The 24,398-nt window shown below is 36.0% G+C and overlaps 1 protein-coding gene across 1 annotated transcript in view; it reads right to left on the reverse strand.

Moving 5' to 3' along the window:
* The window catches only part of LOC126376540 (uncharacterized), a 137,659-nt gene that overhangs the window by 4,504 nt on the left and 108,757 nt on the right, over positions 1–24,398 (reverse strand). The window contains exon 7 of the mRNA XM_050024006.1: positions 888–979. Within this exon, the coding sequence (XP_049879963.1) occupies positions 888–979 (92 nt within the window). The remainder of the gene's footprint in view (positions 1–887; positions 980–24,398) is intronic.

The following is a 24,398-nucleotide window of genomic DNA, read 5'->3' on the forward strand; positions in this document are numbered from 1 at the left end:
GAAGTCTTGGCTACTGGAACAATAATTTTATGTCATAAAAGAGCTTATGACAAAACAAGTCGTAATTGAAAAAAAAAGTAAATGATAAAAATATGTTCCTCTAGTTATTAAATAACTTATAATGTATCTCATTGATTTAAAAAATAGTTGCTGTTGCAGTTTCTTGTCATTTCTTTTCCTCAGCCATAACATCTTGCGAAATGACGTCAATTCAAAAAGTTACATTGACCTTCAACAAGTTTATCCATATCCAAAAAATAGAAGCATTTTTTCACATGTCTTATAACAGCTTTTCATCGGTCGACATTCACTAATTGGCTGAATATCTAAATGGGGAGTTCTGAGTGACGGCCGCTCCCTAGAATTAAAAGGCACGAAGAAAACATTGGGGCGAGGTACACACATCCGACTACGTAATTAAATACCATTTGCGGCAAATGTACATAACCTAATAAAGCCACGTTAAAAAAAAGAAAAAGACGTACAACATATGTTCATGAATTGAATACTCATTTGTCCTTACTATTAAACAGTTTGTACAAAGTATTTACAAGAGGAACTTTCCTGGGGACGAACTCTTATACTACTCTCCTTGTAGAAACCTATCTCTTATCTTATGTCATAAATGAGGTTAAAGTAGGAGTCTATGTGATCACACTGCTGGGCAAAGGCCACACCTTGATTCTTCCACTCTTCTCTATCCATGCAATTTCCATATACCAGAGACACGAAAAACTAGGAATTTTAAGGCTCTCAAAGTGATTTTAGTGATCCCCATCGGGATTCAAAATTCAAACCCGGGATCTTTGGACCGTGAGACCAGCGCTAAACCACTGGTACACGGTGGCCGTCAGTCTATGTTATTTCTAGTCTATAATAATACTAACCGACATTTCAGTGCTGGGATGATCAATGAAAATCATCTCCGACTCCTCACCGTCCAGAAGAACAGATACGGATTTCTCGCCAAACTCATCATCTGTAACAAAACAAGTATAGAAACCTCTATTATAAATATTTATTTATAATCTGTTTTACCCTGTGTAAAGTATATCTAAGTATGTATATAGTGCATGTTTTTTTTTCTTATTGACAACAAAGAGAATATAAATTACTTTTCATTTTTTATCCTCAATAAAGAATTGATTTTGAAATAATAATAATCAAATTCATAAAATATGTAATCGGTTTAGAATCAGATTATAAATGAAACGATTAAATAGCGAATAATTTTAAGGAAAAATACGTTTTTCATTTAATTTCTGACATTAAATTGAATGAAACGAATAACTAATAGGGTGAATTCGTTACAGATAATGAAGTAGGTACTTCGTGAATTCAATTCATTATTTTTTGTATCCACCCGCTCCACCAACCCGCTTTGGAGCACCGTGGTGGAGTATGTTCCATACGCCCTCCGGTTGATTTAAGAGGAGGCCTGTGCCCAGCTGTGGGACGTATATAGGCTGTTTATGTATTTTTTATAGCTACATTAATTGTAATTTTACTGGTGTAATAAATTGTCGCTTGCGTTTCCAAGATGAAGTAGGACCCAGATCCACGTTACAGCGTCATTGAGGTACCTTTGTCACGTCGATGTCTACGGGAATTTTTGGAAAAGAAAAGAAAGATGTGGATGGACCCCACACTATTTACTATAGTAATTGCCCTTACGTACTGAACTATATATAGATTAAAACCTTGGTACATAAGACAAACATAAACATACGTCCCACTGCTGGGCACAAGCTCATAATTTATGTTGGCATCAAATCTAGCAACCCCCGTTACCTAGACTTGTTGATTATATGGCTGGATTTTAATATTTTAAATATTTTTTTATTATATTAAGTAATTCAAATAAAGTCATCTTTAATTTCGCTCGTTAAAAATTTCATTTCATATTTTTTGACTTTATCATTTGGTAATAGTATAGTATTTTAGTTACCATAAGGTAGTTTCCTACTAGTCAAATCAATTACTTTTTAGTAAACGTCAAAATGCGAAATTACTATGGAATTTGTATGAAAAAGCAACCTGTGACGTCATAGAAAGACGTGACAGAATGTCGCACTTATTATTACATATTTCTTTATTAAAATTCATATAATAAGTACTTAAGTGAAGTAGAAAAAAAGAAAACGTTTTTGTCACCTTTAGATCTGTATTTATTTAGTAATCGAAATTTCATAATTTATCTTTGACCTAAGAAACTACTGTCCGAGACACAACAACTATAAAATCTACGAAAGAAATATTAATAATATATTATAATAATGTTATTAGTTCGGCGATTGAATAAAATTACTATTATTAGTAAGTAAGTAATATAGATTGAAAAAATTAAACTAATGCTATAATAAAGTAAATTAAAACGTGTGTATAGAATATATATTCTACAGTGTGGTAAAATCTTTGCGTGATAAGCAACTGAATAAAAAGAAAAAAAATATGTTCATATGTAATTGTCTTATACAGGGTGTTGTTAACGTGGTTCAAGGAATCCGATTTTCAATAAGTTAAATTAAAAAGAGTTACATAATTGTTCACATTTTTTTTACTAGCCTCCAATAATAACACTGTCTTTATGTATTAGAAAGACAGCAATAATTTGTTCTGATTGTAAAATATAGCATACATTATGCTACTTCTTCTTATCGTGTGGGTTGTGAGGTGGATGACCAACCTCATCAACCCTGGTGTCAGGATTATTATTGAGCCGCCAAAGGACCCGGATTTTTTTTTTTTTTTTTTTTTTTTTTTTTTTTTTTTTTTTTTTTTTTTTTTTTTTTGACGTGACTTATTGTAGATTTGCCGCAGATGGCATTAACTACTTGGCCGGACAAATGGGGAGCGCTGAAGGCTCTCACCCGGTAAAGGACCCGGACGTGCCAAGTAACGACTACGTACACGTACGTATTTTACCTAATTATTTTTTTTATATTTTCTCTCGTTGAGTTTGCATAGCTAATATACCCAATGCCGGATGCTAATATGCCCACTGCAAAGGAGCAACCCCGGTTTATCCCCGTACGTACGGTCACGAGCATTAATATGTATACACTTTGGTACCATGTCACGTTAACTTTTTTGTCAAATTGAACTGTAAGTCTCACTAACTGTCATATATGTTAGTGCGACAGAGTCCTAAAGTGGGTACATTATATTGCTCATGACTGTACGCGTATCATGGCCGGTCTGTGTGGCACGCTACGATGTTGGTTGGTGACGGAGCGGGGTTTCGCCATACAAATTCATACAAAAATACAAATTCATACAATTTTTTTTTTGCCGGTACGGATTATTTATTTATATTTCTGTAAAACTGTAGTTACCTAGCCTTAAGGGTATCTGATTACTTACTGGGGAGACCTGTCCAATAATTGTAACTGATTTACAGAAATAAATTCATATTTTATTTTTATTTTTTTTATTTCACGACTTTACAGTGCAGAAGCGCCAATGCGCCGTGAAACTTTACTTAGGTTTAAACAATATAAAAACATATATATATTTTATTTTTTTTTACGGATGCGGTCCTGGTATGATACGATGTAGTGGGCACGGACCTTAAACTGCTTATTTATATTACGTATTTACTCATGTCGGACCACGAATCAATATTTGTACAATAACAACGTTACAGTCAAGCGTCCAGCCATTGGGTAGAGCTATTAAGGCACTCAATATAAATAAACATTGGTATACTTATGGCCGTTAAGCCGTTAGTCGCGGCTATAAGCGGCAAAAACACCTCCACCAACCTACATAGGAGCAGCGTGGTGGAGTATGCTCCATACCCCCTCCGGTTGATTGAGGGGAGGCCTGTGCCCAGCAGTGGGACGTATATAGGCTGTTTATGTATGTAGGTATACTTATGGCATTCCCCAAACACTCGTAAGACTCGTGTAAGTGCGAATGTGCACTTTACCCCTTAGCAGGTTAATAAGAGTTAGAGGGGTGAGGTCAACGCCAGATACAAATTGGTGCGGGGCGGGGAGTTGCCGGTCCATACGTGTTCTTTTTCCATTTCTAGGATTACAATTATTGTCATATCACAATCACATCACCAATTTAAGAGCCACGCCCTTGTCGTTGTAGAATTCCTCTCTATGCTACTTTTTAAGGAAAAATAGGGCAGTGGTTTCCCTCTTGCCTTTTGCCCCTAAATAGGGCAATAGTTTCCCAAAAAAAGACTTATATATGGTTGGTTATATCACAATAGCAATTTTATTAACACTGATTTACTGGATACTAGTTATTACTTGACTAAACAAATGGGAAGAACTGAGGATTCTCGCCCAGAGTATTAGAAGTCGCTTTTGTCAACTTCTGGAGGACCTGAAAAACTACTTTGCAAGACTATATGTCTTTTTGTCAGGAAAATGCAGGCTAAAATCAACTGAGTTTTTGAAAACTATGATGATTTCTTGCTTCGTTATGTACATTAATTACTTTAGTAAGTATGTAGTCGGTTCTTGCGCCATGTCAGGGGTATTTGACGGTTCTATAGTAATCATAACTCCGGGGGTGTTGAATCTTTGATCTGACGCTCCTCGCGAGAGAAGAAACTCTTGCCATGTTATGGCTATATAGATTATCCAAATTTACAACGACCCTGTATAATGAGCTTCCACGGGCTTTCTTGCTTTTGAATAGATACATAACATCAGCTCGTGATTACGTATATTCCAATTGGCGTAGTCAGAAGTACATAATATCCATCGCTTGATGAACTCAGTAGTCACGCTTCACCGAGTTTTTTGGTAAAAAAATTGGTGAGCCTTATCGATTCTTTTATATCGTTTTATTTAAATAATAATATTCTTTGTTAGGCTCGCGTTTGATGTGGTCTAGAGTAGATTACGATTACCTAGCAAATGTCTATTCACTCTAGCCTAGACGACTCTCAAGATGTAATGGTCGATATATGGAAGGTATCAGAATGAAAGTAAGGTAATTTATCGAATGTAATTATTAGTGGTAGAGTCGAAAAATGAAGTTCAAACATACCACGAAGGAAGGAATATACAACCAACAAATTCAGGATGTTTTAAAGAATTCCGTCAAGAGTAGGTTGTTTAAATCGGCGAACAAGTTTGATGGGAGCAGAAGAAGCGAAAGTGATGTTCAAAGTCAAGGTCGAGTAGATTTTTTTTGTTAGAGACAATCTATGGACCAAGTTGATCGAAATAAATGAATTTTATTTTATATAATTGAATTTATAAATAATAAAACTAAATTAATGAATTTTATTTTTATTTATTTAATTTACCCATTTGTCTATTAGAAATGTTTTAATTAGATATGTTTTTACTAATTCTATTTAAAAAGCAAGATAGCCGGTGGAATATTTAAAGTGACAGCATGAATGAACGGTGGTTTAGCGACTGAGGCAGTGATTAGGTTAAGGGTACGTAACTTACCCCGCTTCGCTGACCGCGGCAAGCAAGCAAAAAGAATAATGTTATTTACAGAATTAGCGCCCGCTACACATGTTACGCTAAGGACACAGTGATGAGCGGAAGCGTTTAGCGATTTTATGTATTTTTATTTGGTAAGAGTTTTGTATTGAAACGGGATATTGCGGGAAGTCCGTAATATATCAACTATTTTCAAAAAGTGTTTGGAAATTGTTTTATTTATTTTATTAATAAATCGAAGAACGTAATTTCATATCATTACGGAATGTGATAATGAATTTAATTTATTATTTCCATCTCAAAACTCTTACGTCAAAATTTCCTACTTTTGAAATTTTAATAATAACTGGGATTATAATTAATGAATTCAAAACCTTTTTCGCTTCCGCCCACACTAGGCACTAGGATGAACAAAGTTACAGCCGAAGCGTATTTCCAATCTACCTACAAGTAGCTACTGTCTACTATACTTAACACTAAGCGACCTTCCTCACGGTGCCATCCGATATAGTAATGCATCGATCAGATATTGCACATACAAGACACCAAAGAATGTATGGACAATCGCAAATGTGTCCTAATGAAACGAATGATTTAGCACCATCTACTTGTTTTGCGACATTATTTCGAATAGCACCAATCACGTTTTATCTGTGACAACTTAGGTCCATACCATTCGATATCGCGTCGAATCGCATCGCACTGTGAGGTAGGTCGTTAACAAAAAAGGATTCGTTTTATGAATACGCAGGGCGTTGAACGACGCGTCTCTGAATATTAAAATGAGAGAGAGAGAGAGAGAAAATATAACAACCCTTCTGCATGAACGCTCCGATACATTTCTATATGTTTAAAATAACCGCTCAGCACGCCGCGTCTCCATAAACGAAGCCTCACAAGTTTAAAAGAAAACCTTACCTTGGACAGTGGAACGTCTGTGTCTAACTTGGTTTACCTTTGATTAGATTGAATTTGTGAAAGTGGATTTATATCTAGACTAGAATCTTTTTGCTTTACCACAAAAAGAAAACTGAAAAGAAAAATATTCTGTGTGCTCTGGAAGCGACCTATGTTTTTTCATTCAATCCCAGTTCAGCATAATTGATAAGCTTATCAATCAATCAATGCAGAACAGGTACAAACAGATAAAATTATCACAATAAGCAGTCTTATTGCTAAACAACATTTTCTTCCAGGCAACCTTAGGGCACACCCGGACACTTCATACAAACAACCTCGTTTTACACAGACACCACACCATTGACGTTACCGTACACGCGCATCTGTATGTGTGACGTCTGATCGTACGATTGAAGTCTAAACTACGTTCGAGAGGGGGTGAGGTAAACCTAGCTCTGACGCTGGTGGGGAGCGTAGAGTTGCCGTTTTACACGTAGTATTATTCCTTATTCTTTAGGGTAAAAGAACTTAATGTATTTTAGTGCTAACCTTCCCGGACTCGTCATAAAAAAAAAACAGTTGGGTGACTAGTTGTTACTTGCGACTTCCATTTTCATGTAAAATTATGACAAGACAAGATTATAGCGATTGCAATGTCAAAAAGTTATCAAATCTCACCCAGAGCCAAGCTTCTAACTCTACACGGGCTAACTATACAAACTCTAGTTCACAAACTCTACACCAGATCATTATCATTATAGAAGTTTCGTACAAACCGGTTTTGCTACCTCTTTTTAGCCCCTTGGGAGAATTTCGTAAATACGGGTTTATGAGCCCCCGTCTGAGTAAATAAAAGGAAACTCCCTAGCACTTGTAGTTTAAGAATTTTCGAAATAAGTGAGACCGGCAGTGACCTTTCGCTTTGTGAGAGAGAGAGGTATATAAACGGTATATATAAAGAGCTATATATAGTATAATAATATTTATAAGTGTTATTTTCGCATACATGCCTACCTACACAATAAATTAAGTATAATGTTTAGTTTTAAAATCTTTTCGAAATCAAAGAACAAAAGTAAAAGAAAATATTTCGAAAAGATTTTATTATTATTTGATTTTATTAGATTAGATTATGCTTAATTTATTGTGTAGGTAGGCATGTGTGCGAAAAGAACATTTTCTCACTAGCTAAAATAACACGTATTTTCAATTCCCTTAGACAAAAAAACAATGGGTATAAATATTTTCTGAAAATAGAAGAAGGTACAATCTCTCTGGAAATAATCTGACCAAAAATGGAGTTCTATTATTTCCATTTCCAACATAAAAAGCAAAGGTTGTGCGACGTAAACTCCCTCGTAACGTGAAAGCTCGTCACTGCTATTTTATTTTTACTCCAGTTCCAAATTGACGCACGTTAAGTACGTGTACCGTAATATCCTTTAGAAAGAACTGATCAATTTATTTATTTAGGATATCCAACAGCTTATTAAATAACAAAGAATAATAATAATAAGTACAATGTTAGTTCGCCAATCACAGGATACCACAAATAAAACGGATTGTAGAACTTAGTAGTAGTAGCTAAACTAGCGATACAAAGCTAGACATAAAGTATAAAATCATTAAAAGCCAGGAACTGAACAAACGGTTTATAAACTTAAACAACCTATATCTTATAAACTATTGTCGTTATAAACTTGCACAGACTGAAAGTTGGTTTACGTGATCAAAACTTAATTATTATTTTACATTATTTTAATGTAGTTTAGTCAATAATGTGAATCAAATCAAAACTTGAGAAGGTATTAGACTTTCAACGGACTGAAAATCTTGCGCATAAGGGTCAAAATCAGAGAGGTGAGCATTTTAGGTTTTCAAATAACTGAGAAATTAAGTTTCCTTTTGAAGAAAACTAACAAGTGGAGTCTATTGTGTCATTTGTCAAGAACCTTACCTGTGAAGGGGCACGCACATAAATATTTATTTTAGAAGTTGTAGCTTTTAATAAGAATAATGCCACGGCTATAAGTCATTTCAGGAACACTTTAAATTATTTTTTTAAATAATAAATAAATCAACGCATTTAAGATTCACCTTCAATAAACTGTAATAAGCCTGTTCCTAAATCGTAAAATCTTGTTATTTTATATATTTTCATAATCAAAACACTTATTTTTCAAATTACTCTCAATAATTTTTCAATTTGTGTAAATTCCGCCCCAAAATTTCACTTTATTGTATACATAATTGCTCTACGTTATATAATAATAATATGAACACAAAAGTTTAAAGATTATTTCATCTTGTATATGCAAGTTTTAACTATACAATTACTTATTTATGATTTATTTGCCATTTATGTGATGTTCCCGAAATGATTGGAGTGTTCCTAAAATGATGTCGACTTTCCATGATTGAACGCAACACCCGGTTTTTGGCATATTTTATGAATGAAAATAATTCACATTTACAGTATTATACCTTTATTTGTCTTTAAGGAATGAGGAACATGAGTATCAAAATTTAAACTTAAAATCTAATAATAATAAATTTTGTAATTTCAATCAACAACAAACATTAAGATTGCACATCAATGCTTAAAATCAAAATCTACACTTTGTAGTTTAAAAATAAACAGACATTAGGAATAAGAAACAATATATGCTTAATCACATTAACATAATATCACAAAGTAACTCGAGTCTCAAAGTTTGAACTTAAAGTCTAACAATACCTCACTTTTCGAATATGTCCATATTTTCATCAAAACAATAAAAACTACGTCTACCTTTTTTCTGTAATTCCGGTGTGGGTAAAATTTTAACAACATGTTCACAGGGGACATATGAAACATAATTTTGTTCAATTGTAAATATTTTTGGTGAGTTCCGCTGACAACGAAGAAAGGTGACTTTTATTTCACCATCTTCATCAACTGAGGTGTCAGCGACTGCAACATATCTATATTTGATGTTTTTATTTTCAGTTGGTACATTTACTAGCAAAAATGTCTTTGGGCATATCATGTTTGGATGGAAGTTCTCTTTGTCACTTCCGTACGATGTACCAGCACCAATATCGTTATTTTCTCGATGAAGTCGATCTGAAACGCTTTGGAGATTCTCGTCATCCGAAGTGTCTGATCCGTATACATAACATCCTCTTGTTAATTCATTAACTTTGCGAGTAGGCGTATCAGCACTTTTTTTGGGAAACTCTTTCTTTACATTTTCTGTTTCTCTCTACTTTTTTACGTAACTTATCTATGGTTCTTTGCATTTTTTGTATTTTATGTTTCTGATTTTTAACGGTTCTGTAAGTCTGCGCTTTATCTTTTTTAACCTGTTTTCTTCCTGATTTTTTCCTCAATACTCGAATATCGTTTTCCATCTCATTTTCAGAATCTGGGGGGCTGTTAGCTAAAATACTTTTCATAATCTTTTTTTTCTGTCTATAATTTTGTGAATTTATTCTCCACAATTTTCTCTGTTTCCTCTTTTCTCTTTCAGTCATATCACTAACAGTCTTAACTTTATTTTCAGCTTTCTTTCTTTGGTAATATTCCCTATCTTTCAGTCTCTTCATCTCTTTTTGTTCAGGTGTCATTTTATTTAAAAACTTGCGCTTCCTTGCATTAGCCTTTTCACGATGCCTCTTATAAGCTATACTATCTTGTTTTAATCGTTTTTTGGACTTCCTTTTATCTTCATTTTTATCGTCTTCCATGTTACTGGTAATAATTTGATACCTGAAACCAAAATTTTACTTTGTTATGCATTTCAAAAGCATTAAAGCATAATTTTGTTCAAAGATTGTCATTTCGTGAACGCCCATGTCATTTCGGGAACGTCCATCATATACGAGAACGTTTCCTAAATGACCGTTCCCGAAATGACTATTCAATAAATATTTTCATGTCATGCTTGACGCCGCCATGTTAGATATTGGTTTTAGAGGTTATGAACAAGTAAGCTGCAAAATTTATAGAAATTTTGCAAAAAGTATGCAAATTTTCGAAAAACCTATCAGCAAACTGCGTTCCCGTAGTGACAGGGAATTAAAGTACGCTTCACATATATCAAATAGAAAGGTACTTACCAAAATAATCAATTATTTTTTTCCGTGAACACGACGCATGCCGTTTGCTTTCACAAGCGAACTTCACACTGCTGCTCACTAACGCCACCTGGGGTGTGTTGTTTTAAATAAATCGACCGTTGACCTCCGCGTTCACGGAATGATTTGATAAACGTCAGACAGTATTTGAATAGCCAAAATATGAAGAAATTAAATTTATATTAATTTAATTTATAGATAAATTCTTAATTTGATAGTTTTAAAAGCTAATAGTAAAATATGACATTTTTAAGTCCTAATTGTAAACATTTTTGACTTGTCTGAACTATGAAACCTGGTATAAGGACGCATTCCCGGAATGACAATTTAGACTTGTTTTTGGTTAAAAACAAATAAAACATTATTATAGAAAAATAAATATGCTAAGTGCCTTGTAATTATGCACAAAACCTTTATTTTGAAATAACTATCATTGTAATATAACATTATTTTATTAAGAAAAACTTTGTCAGAAGCATAATGTTCAACTCTTTGATTTTGACCCATAAACACACGCAAATACACACGGTCGCTCGCACGCAATCAAGCACGCATGCACGCAAGCATGCAGGCATTCTAATTCCAAAAATATTGTTTTTATTACCCAAAAACAAAACAAAGTTTAAGAAATCAAAACAATTCTTAGCCGCGAGATAATCTCGTAAATTGAGATTTTTCTTCGAAACGTACTTGTACATTTACTTATTTTGTTTTTCTTTCATTTGATCTTCATTAACAGAGGCAGACATTGAGACAGCTGTTACATTATTTCTTTGTTTTTCGTTTACAATTCGTTAATTTCTAAGGAAAGTATTATCTTACAGAATTGAAATAAGGCTTAGGCTTCACAGACCGCGGACAAGTGGAGTGCAAAGTTGAAGTATGAACTATTTGGTCATACTTGTGTGGCGCGCGTTTCGCGCTCTGTTTAGACACTGCTTTCACGTAAAATAAAAGGGATTTCGATGACTTGACTCAATATTTATTCACAACGTTCTTCATATAAGTGATTCGAATTCGAAAAATAAAGGAAAAATGGAGGTAGGGCGCGGATGGCGCCTCATATTTATTGCAATAGAGAAACTACATCACTAAGTGGCAGTGACATGATAATGCCGTGATTGATGCTAGATGTTCTCGGTAGCCCAAACAACTCCACCAACCCCCACTTATTCTTCTATCGTGTGGGTTGTTAGGTGGATTACCAACCCCGTCAACGGTCGTGTCAGGGCTACTATTGAGCCGCCAAAGGCCCCTGATATGGCTCATGTAACAACTACTTACTTACATCATTAAGTAGTAACCGGGACCAACAGCTTAACGTGCCTTTCGAAGCACGGATCATCTTACTATCGGGCAATCAGGTGATTAGCCTGTAATGTCCTAGCCATAATAGGGATCACAAAGTGATTTTTGTGATATGTCCCCATCGGGATTGAACCCAGGACTTCCGGATCGTGAGCCCAAGGTTCAAACCACTGGACCACGGAGGCCGTACCCCGCTCTGAAGCAGCGTGGTGATTTTTTTATGAAACCAAAAATCTAATTTGGAACACTGTATTTTACGAATATCTATTTGAGTATTGAGAAATCGACTTTACAGCCGTAAAACCGAATGTCCTTTTATAATCCAAATTCCATTGTTTAACTATAGTGTCTGGAAATCTCGGCCTTAGGAGGTTATATCGATTCAACAACATACAGTATCAAATAGCCACTATCATACACCTAGTTATATAAATAGAACAACACTGAATAAAGTCATAATATGTAAACGGGCTCAATCAACGCAGAGCAAACACTACACGGTAAATACTGGATAGAGTAATGATAAACCAGACAGGCATAACTCACGCTCGTATCTCTGTCAGGGTGGGCAGCGCCATAAATTACTAGAAAACACAATGCAACTAAAATTTTAAGATGGATACAATTAACCATAGTAGTGAATGGTCGACAGTTGCCCTAATATACAAAATAAAGATTAAAAAATGTAATATAATACTTTTACTTATCTGCTGACATGGGAGTAATAAGCCTCTGTGGCCCAGTCGTTGAGCATTGGGCTCACGATCCGAAGATCCCAGATTCGAATCCCGGCGGGGGTATATCACAAAAAGCACTTTGTGAGCTCTGTTTTGGTTAGGACATTACAGGCTCATCACCCGATTGTCCGAAAGTAAGATGATCCGTGCTTTGGAAGGCACGTTATGCCGTTATTACTTACTGATGTAAGTACGTAGTTGTTAAATAATAATAATCATTTATATGAGGAGCTCGGTGGCGCAGCGGTTAACGCGCTCGGTCTGCGATTGTTGAAGTAAAGCAACTTTCGCAAAGGCCGGTCATAGGATGGGTGACCACAAAAAAAAAGTTTTCATCTCGACCTCCTCCGTGCTTCGGAAGGCTCGCTAAGCCGATGGTCCCGGCTGCATTAGCAGTCGTTAATAACCATCAATCCGCACTGGGCCCGCGTGATGGTTTAAGGCCCGATCTCCCTATCCATCCATAGGGAAGGCCCGTGCCCCAGCAGTGGGGACGTTAATGGGCTGATGATGAATAATAATCATTTATTTCGGACTCATCCATATTGATTACATCCATATTTGTTAGTAAAATTGCAAGCTTACAAACTACTACGTAAGCTGCTTTTTGCTTTTGCTTGCTTATAAATGAGTGGGGCCTTTGGCGGCTCATCAATAACTTTGATATTAGGGTTGCTGAGGTTGGTAATAACCTCATAATCCACACGATGATATATAGAAAGACTGGAAATAAAGAATAGTAATCATATAATGGGTTCAGTAAATCTCTCATCCCTAGCAAGTCGTTAAAGGCAAATGTACATGCATGAGATAAATATATAAACAAACCCCTTTTCCAGTTCAAAGATTAAGAACAGCCCGGACACTTCATACAAAACACCTCGTTTTACACAGACACTAATACACATTGACGTTATCGTACACGCGCTGTAGGAAAGTGAGGATACTATGGAAGGATAATGAATGGGAATTTGATTGTTTATGGTATAAATGGAGGATGGTTAATGAATGGGACGTAAGGCAGTTTTAAAAAGTAAGAAAGGGGAGTCGATGGTGCGATGTCTGCGGGTTAGAGGATAAGGGAAGATTTTTTTTTTGTTTTATTAAAACTTATTAAAATATAAGGAGTAATAGTATTTTATGCAACAGTTGTATAAGAAGGGTCAAAAAATGCGAGTGGCGTGAGTTGCGATGTGAGCCTTGGCGAACATCGCAATAAGAGACGCCACGAGCATTTTTTGACCTAGTTATACAACGTTGCATACAATACTTTTTCTACGACGACGTAATTTTAAATGAAACAAAAATTATACAAAGAAAAATTTTATTTATAAAAATGAAGATGTAAATTTTGAATGGTATTGTGTGATATGGTAATCAATAGTTCTTCATCCATTTTTCCTTTTTATTTTATACTTTTTAGTGTTTTGAAACGAAACACAAAAATTTTCCAATTTATTTTCCAACGCGCGGGAAAATGGCGGCAAATGTATACTTTTTTTTTATAGTATATCTATGGCACCAAACAAAGTAAAGGTGCCAGTTTCCAGGTCAAAAAAAAAAAAAACAACAACAATGCTTTTTTGGCGACATTATAGTACAGTTACACTTTGTAAACAATGCTTTTATAGGCCATAGAGCGTACACTTTTTCAAAGAGTTTAATTATGTATGTACTTATATTAGACTTTTTGGTTATTTAAATGCCAGATTAAAGTAGAGGAGTAGAAAAAGATATTTAAAATATCGCGTTTTATTGCTATATCCCGCAATCTCTGTGTGACGTCTGAGGGCTGCCAATCGGCTAGTTTCCAACTAGTCAAATCAGTTACTTTTTACAGAACGTCAAAACACGAAATTACTATGGAATTTGGATGAAAAACCTCACTGTGACGTCATAGAAAAACGTTATAAAATGTCGGACTTATTGTTATGTTTTTCTTAATTAAAATTCATAAATAAGTTAAATAGAAAAAAGGAAATGTTTTTAGTTAGTTTGTCTTTATTTAGTAGGTAATCTGAATTTCATAACTTATCTTGAATCTAGTACATAAGTACTGGGGGGCTAAAATGGCCACTTTAGCAATTCATCTAAATCCAAATCATTTCCTGAATTGCGAGCATTATTGAAGCAATTCTGCTATTTTTGGTAAAATGGTCGCATTCTTTAGAGGATCTGCAACAATTCAATTCATCTTTGATTCATCTGCTGAATCCGATTGCACGCATTTATTGCCATACGAATAAAATAAAACCGTAACTTTACCGGAATTTTACCGGTAAATTTTATTAATTTTATTTAGATTATTTGAACAAGGTGTACATTAAAAATGTGTTAAAAAGCATTAAAAAAACATATTATTTATCAATAAAAGATACTAATATAAATCAAAACAAACGTAATTATGTATTAAAACAGGATACTCGAAAGAGACTGAATACATTATTTTTATTATTTTTATTTAAATGGCAATAATTTTATAACATTTTTAAAAAATGGTTGTCAAATATGGCGGCACCGGCAAGTCAATGTCAACAATGGTCAACAATAAAATATTTTACTTTCCATGTACCTAATTTTTAGGTTTTTACGTTCTAAGCGGCTATGTTTTAATACAAAATAAGTAATAAATGTAACGGTTGTAAAATGAACACAGAAGAATTTCATGGAGTGGCGGCATTTCAAATTTTGTCTACCTAAACAATATGCAAAACATATACCTAGTACAAGTTGACGGAATTCAACTTGTATTTAAAAGTAAGTATTCTATTAATTATACATACTGTTTCCTATACGAATATGTAAAACAATATCTATCAGTATATCTATGATACCTCATAGGAGAATCATTTGTTGTGAGTACATATTGTACGTATTTTTTTTTGTTAAAGTACACGTAACTCGCGTCGAGTAAAAAGTTGGGTTCAGTATTGAAAATTATTCGATATAGATAGCTGAGATAGGTAATAATCATACATAACATAAATATAGCCTACCTATATACGTCCCACTGCTGGGCACAGGCCCCCTCAATCAACCGGAGGGGGCATACATGGAGCATACTCCACCACGCTGCTCCACTGCGGGTTGGTGGAGGTATTTTTATGGCTAATAGCCTCCCGGCAATAGAATATAATAGGTAATAATCAGTCATAGAAAAAAGAAACTATCATGTCTTGACTTGCTTTTTATTAATTTTTATTTTTGCTGGCTATTTGTTATTTATTTAATTGTCATTCAGTCATTAAAAGGTTTCTCCTTTGCGTTTCTCTTCATATAACACCGCAGGAGGCAGTCGGGCTCAGTTTCTATGATTGGAGTTATAACAGTAGGTCGCAGTACATCACAGATAACTTAATAACCACACTGTTTCCGTTTCAGTTTCGTGTAGCAGCTTGAAGTGGGTTTCAAGACTTATGTGGAAGAAGTATGTGGTTGTTCCACACAAAGGAGTCATGACCTCCCCGACCATGGCCAGCCAAAACATTTAAAAGATTGTACTCCGCATAACACACCTGAAATTAAATAGTTTTAGTACTTAGCTAAGTAGGTTTATTTGCAAATGTTTAATAAGGAACTAATGAAATAAACTATTAATATAAACATATTGTTTTATTTCTGTATGAAATGGCTATTTAGATATAAAACAAGTAATGTGCTCACTTTTGGAGCGTTGATAGAATGTTACCATTTTCTATTAAAACACTTTGTACTAACAGTGTAGTAGTAGTGTATGCTTGTTGTTTAAGGCCAGAGTCACCACTTAGTACAGAGCCAGTACTTAATAGGTAGGTACCTATAAATAAGTAAGCACTTAGGTACAATTTTAATATCGAAACTTTTCTTTTACCTTTGAAATAGGGCTTATACCACACCGAGACACTGGCAGATAGGGTTCTTATTCACTCATTAACATGCCATATCAAGCCTAAATCCGCCGTAATTAAATTATTTATTGAATTTTTTATAAACACTTTCCCGCGTTTTACAAGATGAATTGAAAAAAGTTACTCTTGACTAACTTCTAAGAATTCAGCTATTTGACGTTTGCAATTCATCTTAAAGTTGGCCATTTTACGACTTTCCATAGAGAACTGTCAAAATGGGCAATTCATATTATGAATCGTAATATGAATTGAAATATGAAAATCTATAAGTGGCCATTTTACGATTTGCAATTCAATTCCTAATAGGAACCTATTATGATTCATCAAAAGTGGCCTTTTTAGCCCCCCTGGACTCCGAAGTACCTAATTTAACTGACATTACTTACTTTAGCGGTGAGGAGCTCGGTGGCGCAGCGGTAAACGCGCTCGGTCTGCGATTGTTGAAGTTAAGCAACTTTCGCAAAGGCCTGTCATAGGATGGGTGACCACAAAAAGGAAGTTTTCATCTCGAGCTCCTTCAAGCTTCGGAAGGCACGTTAAGCCGTTGGTTCCGGCTGCATTAGCAGTCGTTAATAACCATCAATCCGCACTGGGCCCGCGTGATGGTTTAAGGCCCGATCTACCTATCCATCCATAGGGAAGGCCCGTGCCCCAGCAGTGGGGACGTTAATGGGCTGATGATGATGATGATGACTTACTTAGGTAGGTAGTACTTCATACGTAAGAAGCGTTCATAATCGTCAGTTGTCAGTGGGAAGCGGAGAGTTGCTACGTAGTATTGTGGCACAATGGGTGGAGGAGCTTTTAATAGCTTATAGTTTGTACCCGCAATCCTTCAATTCCAATTTTTACATTTTTCCCCACCTTATGTTTGTCTGGAAGAAATCTCATTAAGCGATAAGGCCGCCATTCACCACGTACCTAGTTAAGAGTCTCTTTGTAATAATTTCTTATTATTTTGGTGCAATAAAGTATAGTTGTATTTGATATTTGTAATAAAAGGAATTGCGAAATGGAATGAGAGTTTCGAAATTTAAAATGGTTGGCGGTAAAAATCTTCTTCTTCTATCGTGTGGGTTGTGAGGTGAATTACCAACCTCATCAACCCTAGTGTCAGGGTTATTATTGAGCCGCCAAAGGCCCCTGACATGGCTCATGTAACGACTACTTACATCAGTGAGTAGTAACCGGGACCAACGGCTTAACGTGCCTTCCGAAGCACGGATCATCATACTTTTTGGACAATCAGGTAATCAGCCTGTAATGTCCTAACCAAACTAGGGATCACAAAGTGATTTTTGTTATATGTCCCCACCGGGATTCGAACCCGGGACCTCCGGATCGTGAGCCCAACGTTCAACCACTGGACCACGGAGGCGGTAAAAATGAGAGGCCAGTATATGCAGTGTCTGCTCTGCTGCTCTCTTTGCATTCTTAGTCTATGGCTTAAGCGTTTCTACTAAAAGGTTTTCTCTCAATTATTCACTTGTCTGTAGCAGTAGTTAAACACTCGCTAAAACGGTAAACTCTCCCGCGGGCGGTGTTAACACGGTTAGGGTGTTCTATTTTAGCGGAAACGACTGCTGAGGCGAATGTTGCACGGATGGGAAATAGTGGTCCTTTGCTATGTAACACAGAGTACAAGAAAGAAAAAAATAAAAAAGAAAAGAAGCCAGTGTCCTTGAGTTTTTGCAACGGTAACATACCCACTTTGGGATAATTCCCAGGATACATCACTGGCTGTTTTGTGTAGAGAAAAAATTGAAACTTCAGCCGTTTTTTCATATCAGTCTGAAGACGAAGAGAGCATGACTGTGCTCTCCAACATGATATGCCTTTGCGGTGGAATCGTATCTTAGAGAGCCGTAGTTCAGTTGGAAAAACGTTTCACTCTCACTGATCCCAGTACCAGCCTAAACCGTTCAGAACCCCGACTTCAACCCCACTGGCGTGGTCGACGATTTCCTAGGGATTACTTAGGTCAATTGATTCTTTCAAATATTATCGTCTCAGCCAATATACGATCCCCACGACCCGACTACTCTAGCCATAGAGGCAGCCAATCAGCTCGCGACACCAAACACTTCAGGACCCCGTTACCGACCCCGCCGACGTGGTCGACAACTTCCCTCAATCAGATTTTCATGATTTTCGTTTTTCATTGTAGTGGTAACGAGGATCATCAATGATGCATCGTGAGGAAACCCACATTTCCTTGACATGCGTCTCGGAGGCGTGTACCCTAATCTAACCTATATTATGGACGGTATTTCCATCGGGGTTAAAAGGTCAGACAGGCAGTCACTTCTGTAAAATACCGAATTGTCAAATCATCAGGTTAGGTAAGCGGACCCTGTGAAAAATGAGATAATGCGAGGGACATGATGCTGCTATTATTCTATTTTCCTAAGAAGTCAAAAAGACAAAGTCATATATCAAAATATAAAACAAAAATAATAAAAACCATATCAAAAGAGGTATTTTTTTATAATGGAATGAAGAATGGGCATTTATTAATAATATTTATTTTATTTTATTTATTAGGACATTGATAATTTTAATTTTATTTGATTTTATATAATTTAATTTAATTTTAATTTTAATAATGGAATCTAATCGAATGTACTTACTTATAATTATGGATATTAATCTGAAATAAATAATTTGAATTTGAATTTATAAAAAGTTGTGCTGTCTGGCACATGTCTCTTAGAACTTATTAAGTCTTCATTTGTTTTGGTCGTTGCGTAGCATCTGCGGTGTAAAATTGAGTGATAGAGTGAGAAACAGTGTGATAAGAGAGAGATGCAGTTTACAAGACGATTAGTAACTAAGATTGACAAGGGAATGTTAAGATTGTTTGGACACGTATAAAAGCGGTATAAAACGCGAAGGTTGGTGGTAGGGCTGGCAGAGGAAGACTTAGAAGGACGCATTAACCAAATTGGAGATGTCTTTCAAAAAGGTTCAGTACGATCTACTCTGAACCGGCGTGCGTGTATGAAACGATTGATGAATGTGGAGGAAGCAAGAGAAGTGTGTCAGGATCGAAGCAAATGGTCTCTGCTTACCTCGGTGGGAAATAGGCGTGAGTTTATGTATGTATGTCAATTTGTCTTATGAGTCACTTGTATCTGCTCATTCCCATAGGTACAACGGGCGTGAGTTTCAAACAGTCTGTAGTCTTGACTACAGCTTGCAGCCATATTTACACATGCTATTAATATAATTAAAATATGAGCTTCGGGGGTATGATCTCCAACTCAATTATTCAGTGTTCTAAGCGGGTAGACACTAATAAACTGTTTGTCCCTGGGGTAGAGTTGGTTGAGTTAAGTCACACTTGTATTGAACCGGAGAGAGTGCAAAGGGAAGTTATCACTAAAACGAATAGCTGCGGATAAATTTTACACACACACACACACACACACGCACACGCACACGCACACGCACACGCACACGCACACGCACACGCACACGCACACGCACACGCACACGCACACGCACACGCACACGCACACGCACACGCACACGCACACGCACACGCACACGCACACGCACACGCACACGCACACGCACACGCACACACACACACACACACACACAGACACTCGTCTGTAAAATGTATCTTGTTAAATTACACTTAAGTTGATATATTGTAATATACGCATATAAGCATTCCCAACACAAGTGTCGTACTGTTGTAAAAGGATAACAGAAAAAAACCTATTTTTTTTTTATTTATTTTTTTAACAATCTTTCCTGAGCAGGTATAGTGCTGGGGTTGTAACGACGTCAACCTCTCTGACTGGCGTCGCTCCCGGCCACTAACTTCACGCCCTGCCACTCCCGGCCACTAACTTCAGTGTAAAGGTAAAGGACAAATCTGAAATGTCAACAAATAATGCGGCGAATAATTTGCCAATTATATTGGGCACCCTAGCCAAGTGTTGCACTCGTTCCTTTTTTCCTTTTTGGACTTTCTTCAACAACATCTCCCTGTAATGTCGGTTTCCTCACGATATTTTCCTTCACCGCTGAGCACGTGATAATCATTTATGATCCAAATATGAATTCGAAAACAAATTCGACAATCATTGGTTTAGGCCTGTGTTGAATTCGAACCTACGACCTCAAAGTGAGAGGCAAGCGTTCTACCAACTGAGCTACCACGGCTTTTCCTTTTTAGGTTTTAATGCTTGTTAATTTCCGGCCTGTTCCCTAATGTATTATGTACGAGGCATGTTGAAAAAAATTGATACTGTTTTAGTATAACGGAAAAATTAAAGTGAGTACGTAATCGAAGTAATAAAGTATTTATATTTTCCTCTCTACCTACGAGCCTCCCTTCATAAGGCGCCCCATACACCTACAATAATATTGCACAATATACAAAATTATTGAACGTTTAGGGATAGTACTGAAACATTGCCCAATGATTGAACAAAAGATTGGCGAGCTTAATTTTAATTGGGCAATATTTTTTTCTTGCACTGTGTAGGGTTAACATTGCGCAATATTTTAACCCATATACGTTTTTTCTTTTCTATTCAACAAAATTACCAGCGCGGCTGCCGCCAAAACTTCGTCGTCAGACATGTTGCTCGCACGAAAATATTGTTCAGACTGTTTTGTCAATTTTATTGAGAGAATTTATTGAACGTTTGGAATCAAAGGGGTTATTCAATATTATTGCACAATTAAAGGATTGTACAATATTATTGTAGGTGTATGGGGCGCCTAAAGGACCCAGTCTCTCAATGCAGAATTCAGAATAGGCTACTTAACAACCTAGTCAAAATGAGACACTTTTTACGTAACGTCAAAACGAAAGTTTTCTTTGCAGTTTGTATGGATATACTGTCCTGTGACGTCATCAATAAAAGCGGTCAGACGTTGTGCTTCATCATCATCATCACCAGCACATTAACGTTCCCACTGCTGGGGCACGGGCCTTCCCTATGGATGGATAGGGAGATAGGGAGATCAGGCCTTAAACCACCACGCGGGCCCAGTGCGGATTGGTGGTTATTAACGACTGCTAATGCAGCCGAGACCAACGGCTTAACGTGCCTTCCGAAGCACGGAGGAGCTCGAGATGAAAACTTTTTTTTGTGGCCACCCATCCTATGACCGGCCTTTGCGAAAGTTGCTTAACTTCAACAATCGCAGACCGAGCGCGTTTACCGCTGCGCCACCGAGCTCCTCGTTGTACTTGTGCTTGTCGAAAAAAAAAGTCGATAAGTAATATGAGTTTGATTTTTGATCAGGTTAGACTGGCTTAGGTACATTTCTAGATTAGCATTTTATAGTTTATCTTTCAGTCAGGTCTGTAACCTAACCTGTATTGGGCTGATTTTCCCTTCGCGGGTTGGAAGGTACACCCATACCTACTTGTATGGCTACTGGTATGTACTTGCACGGGGTGTAAGTAACATCGTAACGAATACTGAGTGGGATGATTCAGACCATGATTCTGAGTCGTGTTTTTTTAAATTATTTTCAGTTCTATACTTTTGCGACGGAAACTTCCACTTGATATCAACTCAGAATCATGGTCTGAATTATCCCTCAAAAATTTCGTTGAAAATGAGAATGAAAATTTTATTGGTAATATACAAGTCAATAATTAAATACAATAATTGAGAGTAGGTACGTTAAACGTACTTAATGAATCGACATGAACAAGACAAATAATATCAATAAAATATCAATTAAATACAAAATCATTAAGTAATAATAATCGTAATCGAATTTCATTCCATATAAATTAAAATTATTATAATACAATTACAAATTAGAAATAAATAATTAAAAAATTAATAATCGTAAAATTGCTTTTCAAGAAGCCACATTGTAATGTCACTAACACACTAATGTATCCCCTTATTGAATACTCATTGATTATTATTAAATACTATTGCAAATTGTGAATGATGCTGTGAAACACAGCGGTTTCGAGGTATTTTGAAATGCTATGCTCGTCGAATGACACCCTAGATACTTAAGTCTTTGTTTGGTATATTTAAAAAAAAATATTACGTCTACACATACATACATACACACATAAACTCACCCGAAGGGGTGGGCAGAGCCACAAATAATCAGAAGACTATTTGTAGCCACTTTTGATACATAGTCCTAAGATAAAAAACCTTACCTACCTTTGTTTTTTTTAAAACTATTACGTTTAATGGTTCGATATTTTTAGAAGCAAAAGGTTGAATTTCAATGCGCGCTAAAAGGACGAGGAAAAAACAAAGATCTTTTAGGGAAGTTATAGGTAAATATCTGAATAAATAAAACAGGTAAATAGAAGATGTTCAAAGGGTATAATGTTTTGTGTTTGCGACGGGAAAACATAGTATATTATTTGACAAATAGAAGATACTAACAACGCCAATGTTCGCTAAAAAAAGATAACTACTTACAACCATGGTATAAAAAGACCCGGGGGTTAAAATGGCCCCATCGAAGCAATTCATCTAAGAAAGCAATATTGCAATTAGGTATGCTCAATCCTATGTCAATCCGCCAATGCTAGCCAATTAATTGATGACGTAAGTGTTACCACTGTGTTACCATTAAATTGCTATCTCCAAAATTCCACGGACGTAAATTGTATTATTGAAAATTAATTGAATCAATTAGTCAGTTATTAATTACTATTACTTGTCACATATATAAAAATCATTAAAACTGTAAGTAAATCTTTTAATAAATGTTCAAAATTTCCTTGCAAAGTAAATATAAAAACATTGGTTGTGGGTAATTTGTTTTTTACTAAATGGCAACGCAGGGCGGGATGACGTCAGCTGGGCTAACCTTGAAATGTTAGCTGTCACTTTTGAGCATACCTGGTGTTCTTATACCATGACTACAACTTGGAAATTAATGAAGACGGATATGATTGAACAGAGTGAAAGAACGAGAAGTATGAGTGAATGGACGGAAGGAAAGGGAACGACGAAGTTAATCGCGCGATTGTTTTATACGATAATCGCTGCGTTACACACAATGCGATTAACGCACACATCATTTTATGTCAGGTAATAACTGCACTTGCCGCTGCGTCAACCGCGTAAAACAATTGTTTGTAATTATATTACCTGATTTGAAATGATGTGCGTTAATCGCATTGCGTGTAACGCAGCGTTTATCGCATAAAACAACCGCGCGCTTTAGTGAGCGTAGAAAGCTGTTTTAGAAGATATTTTTTGCAGGAGTACGACCAAATTGTGTTCGAAATTTGAAACATGGTTTTTCCATTTATATAAAAAAAAGCTAACAATAATTATAAATGTCGGCTTTTCGCACTTACACCGCTGACTCGATTTAATAAATGCAATTTGGTAAGAAGATAACAATGGATACTTTTATCCTGAAGGAATAAAAAGGGGGCAGAAAAAAGTCCACGCAGATGGAGTCGAGGGCAGAAAGCTAGGTAAATTATTATAAAAGGTGAAGTTGTAAATCAAGCTCGCTCCAAACTCATATTATTGCAGAGTGGAGTGTGAATATGCTTCAAAGATCCATCAATAATAGATTGGTTGGTCATCCAAACGTAGGCAACTTTTCACTATCATCCTTCCTAAATCTTCCCCTAACCCACCATAAATTGAGCCCAACCACCGGTCCTGGCTTGGGTTCGGTCATTTGAGCGTAACACCTCCTTAACGTACTTAGTAATAGCCACATCTGCCAATTACTGCAGCACGATTCTAGTAACGGTTGAGGTTTAAATTTCATCATTATAGTGGTGCTAATTCCTGCAGATGCCATCTAGTTTTATTTTAAGTTATACCTGTCATTTTCTTATCCGCTGAAAAAAAGGGACGGCTAATCGACAGGCATAAAATTTATGGAACACACGTCAGTTTTAAGTAGAAATCTTAAACAACCGTCTAAAAAAATTACATCAGTCAATAACCCGACAGAGTTAAGTAGACAGCACGTCAAACGGATTACATACCAGCGAGATGCCTATTTTCTCCGCCCGGGTTATTCATTCGTTTTAAAATGAA

This window comes from Pectinophora gossypiella, chromosome 21 (genome assembly GCF_024362695.1).
Source record: "Pectinophora gossypiella chromosome 21, ilPecGoss1.1, whole genome shotgun sequence".
Classification (NCBI taxonomy): Eukaryota; Metazoa; Arthropoda; class Insecta; order Lepidoptera; family Gelechiidae; genus Pectinophora; species Pectinophora gossypiella.